The 5,051-nt window shown below is 35.1% G+C and overlaps 1 protein-coding gene across 11 annotated transcripts in view; it reads left to right on the top strand.

Annotated features, from left to right (window-relative positions):
• MITF (melanocyte inducing transcription factor) overlaps nt 1–4,847 on the top strand; it is a 449,993-nt gene extending 445,146 nt beyond the window's left edge. For all 11 annotated transcript variants that reach the window (XM_053720911.1, XM_053720905.1, XM_053720910.1 and 8 more), the window contains one exon: nt 3,881–4,847. In XM_053720911.1, the coding sequence (XP_053576886.1) occupies nt 3,881–4,276 (396 nt within the window). In that variant the 3' untranslated portion in view covers nt 4,277–4,847. The remainder of the gene's footprint in view (nt 1–3,880) is intronic.
• Nucleotides 4,848–5,051: the final 204 nt, after the last annotated feature.

Below are 5,051 nucleotides of genomic sequence, written 5' to 3'. Positions count from 1 at the left end.
TATGCACATTTAAATTGTAATTTAAGTACACTGGAGGTGCAGAAATCACAGAAATTCGTTCTTTCAAGTAAAAAATACAAAGTGTACTTGTTGTTTTTTGTAAAATGGGCTGAGTGCACTATATAGATCTCACACACGTATATAAACAGAAAATAAAATTTCTTAGCAAATATATAGAACTAGTAAGGACTGAACATAAAAAACATTGCACCATTGTTAATTGCAGCTGAGTTACACTTAGCCTTTGCTATTAGCAAATTATACAAATAGTTAAATGTGAATTCAGCAAATTTCATTGTAAATCATAATCAAAAGCTATCAGAATAAAGGCTGAAGCTAGAGTTGATTGCAAACAAAAGTACAGAATCATGAAAATAAGGCTATAAAGTTGTCCTACAAATGTTTCCATACTACTGAGGGTTCGGCCACAAAACTACAATAAAACTACATGGTGAAATTAATTAATAACGGTCTACAGAAAAATCAAAAGAAAACACAAAAAACTTTAAAAAAAGGGAACAATAAACACATAAACATTGGAATAAGGGCTGATAGTTCCAGATACATGTGATACTAAGGGGCCTATCTATCAAGCTCCGAAAGGAGCTTGACGGCCCGTGTTTCAGCAGTTATGAAGCAGCGGTCACAAAGACCGCCGCTCCATAACCCTGTCCGCCTGCTCTGAGCAGGCGGACAGATATCGCCGACACCTCCCTGATTGGCCGCGAGTCAACAGGGGGCGGCGTTGCACCAGCAGTTCTTGTGAGCTGCTGGTGCAATATTAAATGCGGAGATCGTATTGCTCTCCGCATTCAGCGAGGTCTTGCGGACCTGATCCGCAGTGTCGGATCAGGTCCGCAAGACCTTTCATAAATAGGGGCCTAAATTTGTATTAAATGACTGTAGGACGAGTAACTCGTTAACTCTTTAGCCAATGCCACTTCTGCAGTGGAAGATCCTTAAGATATTAATGAAATGACTTTATAATGACAGACAATGGTGCCACTTTAAAATGTTCCTACTTCAGGTGGGCAGGCCATTCCTCTAACATGAAAAAGTCCAGCACAGGTAGCTCTGTAAGTTGCTTTGAAGACTGGTGTTCTAAATCACTAGTCAGTTGTGGGACTGCATGGTGCAGGCAAGCGCACTTCATTCTTGAGACATTAAAGTTGGATTCCGAGGGTGCCTAGGGCTGGCGCCAAACCTGTTACAATGTCATTAATAATATGCCTAGTAAAGTTTGCCTCAGTATAAAATGCAAAATCCATTTGTTATCATCAGGTAGACAACCAGGTGTAGCCAGGTAATGTCAGTCACTGCAATCAGGAACTCTGATAATCCACTGCACTGTAGAATTGAGAAATGTGAGCTAAATGACAAAAACTCTAGCATTTGTACTGCCGGTTCTGTTTGAGCAGGCCCGAAGGAAATGTGTAATTCTTTATCTAGTTTCTGGACAACCTAACTGCCAAAGAAGACACAGATGGCTCCGCTAAAAGGGACATTAAACACTAAATAAATGCTAGATATAATAATGCATTCAAAGAAAACATTGGTCTGAGAATAAGATGTAGATGTATTTTTTAAAGTTTCATTAGCTGTTTAAATATTGACAAAATAAGTGTAAAGTTTTTGTAACTATAAAACAATGGGGGCTGCCATGTTGTAACTTAGGTTACCTTCTCTGCTGTGGCCAATTAGGGACAGTTATAAATAGGTCACTACAGTGTGCAGCCAATGGCTGTGTGTAATATAACCGTGTACTGCACTTCCATTTCTAACTGGAACTGAAAAGGTCACAATTTCCGAATGGAATTACAGGAAAAGGGGACAAAATAAATAATGAAAGTATATTGCAGTGTTTTTTTTATATATATATATACAATTATTAATTTTATATTACCATCTCAAAGTGTTTAATGACAGAAAATTATTAATTTAATAATGCAGAACTCCCAAGTAGTTGCTGTCATTTCCTTACGCTAACCACAGGAAGTCCATATATTACATTTTTAAATAAATTGTTATGTGTAGAATGCACAACACTGAATTGATGTTAGTAAAATTTTACTTAAAGGGACAGTAAAGTCAAAATTTTACTTTCATGATTCAAAATATTACCAGAAAAAAGTGAGACTATAACTTCCATTATGATGATGCTTTCCACAGATTCAATACCTGACTAAGTTACACTGGTGAATTTAAGTAGACCACTTTTGTTATTATTGTTGATTCCTATGGTGTTTTTTAACCCAGAAGTGTTGGATGACCAGTGCCCAATTGTGCTTAGTTAGGACCCGATGAGCTAAAGGTCTCTGGGTTTGTGAAAATATTAAAGAATACTCGTCAGTACTTCTATTTCCCTTATGGAATGATGTAAAGGTCTCTGGGCTGGCGAGATTATTAAAGAATACTCGCCAGTAGTTCTATTTCCCTTATGGAATGATGTAAAGGTCTCTGGGCTGGCGAGATTATTAAAGAATACTCGCCAGTACTTCTATTTCCCTTATGGAATGATCTAAAGACACTTTTTCCCTTTAAAAAAAAAAATGTGTCGCTAAAGGTTTATACTGCATTTTCGTATATTATGTGCACAATAACATTCATATTTTTTAAACCATACAAAATGAATAATTGAACCATTCACACAAAAATACACAGTAAAAATTGTATTGCTAAGATGCATCAAAAATCTTAACGAAATTCTTCACAAAAATCGTTTTTTTATCAAAAATTTAAAATTTGTTTGTAAATTACTCAGGAATAAATAATATTAAATATGCACATTTAAATTGTAATTTAAGTACACTGGAGGTGCAGAAATCACAGAAATTCGTTCTTTCAAGTAAAAAATACAAAGTGTAATTGTTGTTTTTTTGTAAAATGGGCTGAACATGCTCGTTCCATGAGCGTATATGAAATTGTCTCTCTAACCCCAGCGTAGCTCACAGTTTTTTCTCGCCAATTAAATGGTGGCAAGCTTTTCTCAAAACACTGAAAATACTTATAACCCTAATAGAAAAACACATGCATGCAAAAATATAGGCAATTGTAAGAAGCATATAGCGTAAGGTGATTTATAATGGCTGCAGGATCTAATTTTAAAAGTGCAGCCCCTGCTCACTGCTAACTTTGCTCCACGGTGCATGGGCGTTTCCAGCGTGCTTTAATACTTTCGGTAGGAGACATCTCGAAACTCACAGGGACCCCTTTTTTTTTACTATAATTCCACCAGTGCACCCCCTGTGAGGGTTGACGGGAAAAAACACGTCTGAAATTCCGAGGATCTCCTTATGTTATCACTTTCTGTACACACAAATGCTTACTTATTTATGTTTTTATACCAAATCCCAATACTTAGAGAGAACTATTGAAAATTAACATTTAATTGCTTATTTTTCCTACCTCCACTGAGAGTGTAATTTCTTCTACTGGCTATGTTTACACAGTTTTTTTTATAGCCTATACTTAAGTATATAAACTTTTAGTATAGGTAGGGATACCACATGCTAAATCAGCTATTACAAATGCTTATAGAAAAGTATCAAAGCTATTTGTAAACAATTTAATACATTCCTGCATGTAAGCTGTATAATTAGGAACAAATTAAAGGGGAGACATTTTAGGGTAAACTGTCCCTTTAATTAGAACACAAAGGAAATATTCAGCTCACGCATCAGCTGATTATTTCACCTGTGCTGTAATTTATAATGAATATCTGGCCTGTAATTTATAATAATACTATATAATGATAAATAATAATAATTTCATTTCTGATACCTACAAATATTGTTGGATATTACTATGAATTTATTGTTTTAAAATAGAAAAAGACTATTTGAAATGTAGAATTTCAACTGTAATATGATTCATGTTTCAGGAACTGGAAATGCAAGCCAGAGCCCATGGACTTTCTATCATCCCATCCACTGGATTATGTTCCTCAGAATTGGTAAACCGAGTCATCAAACAAGAGCCAATGTTAGACAGCTGCAACCAAGAGATTTTGCAAAACCACCACGATCTCTCGTGCACCACCACACTCGATCTTACTGATGGTACGATCACATTTAGTAACAACATGAGAAACATGACTGGTTCTCCAAATACCTACACTGTCTCTACAAAAATGGGCTCCAAGATGGAAGACATATTTATGGACGATACTCTTTCTCCAAGAGTAAATGACCCACTCCACTCTGTATCTCCTGGGGCATCCAAAGGAAACAGCCGAAGAAGTAGCTTAAGCATGGAGGAGAACGATCTCAACTGTTAGCATTTTATAGAATGTGTGCTTTTATGGACTTCTGTATTCTATATTATTTTTTTGATCAGTAAATAACTTTTTATTTTAAGTTTTTGGATAGTTATTTTCCATAGAGAGATCGATGTGTTTCATCCATAGGCCAGCATTTGCATTTTTTTTAGAATTTTGTAAACAAATGTGTGAATATTATTACTTGCTTTGCCTCCAAAGTATTGTGCACAAGCGATAGAGCTTCATACACACCTGGACTACAAGAGAATGTCAGAGATATTTAAAGCAATAGTTCTTTTTCTGAACGGACATATTTAATTCAGGTTACACTTGCAATGTTTCGTGTCCAAACAAACATGGGGAATGAATGTAAGAAAGCCAAGTATCGGTTTAAAAACTTGTTAAATTCATAGTACAGAACTGCCTTAATATTTATGGTAAAGTTGGGAATGTTTCTAAAAAGTGACTTTCAGAGGCATCTACAGGAATTATCATGTAGCCTATTTTATTGTTATAATTTTTATTTTTTTATATGGTTAACCAATTTCTGGATTCCAAATATTTAATATAAAATGTGGCATGTCTTAAATTGCTCTTTTGTACTGATAGGTTGCCAGTGAGTGATTGAGTGCTGTAAACAATGAAAAGCTAAAAAATTTATATTTCTTTTATATAAATATACCACTTTAAGGGGCATTGTACACGTTATTTTTTTTTATTTGTTCCTCCTGGAATAGATTTTTCTATACTAAATTGTGGAGGCTAATCTGCCAGTTTACCGTGGATATGTCTT

This window comes from Bombina bombina, chromosome 7, assembly GCF_027579735.1.
Source record: "Bombina bombina isolate aBomBom1 chromosome 7, aBomBom1.pri, whole genome shotgun sequence".
Classification (NCBI taxonomy): domain Eukaryota; kingdom Metazoa; phylum Chordata; class Amphibia; order Anura; family Bombinatoridae; genus Bombina; species Bombina bombina.
The sequence above is the reverse complement of the archived record's forward strand: the minus strand, read 5'-3'. Positions and strand labels throughout refer to the sequence as shown.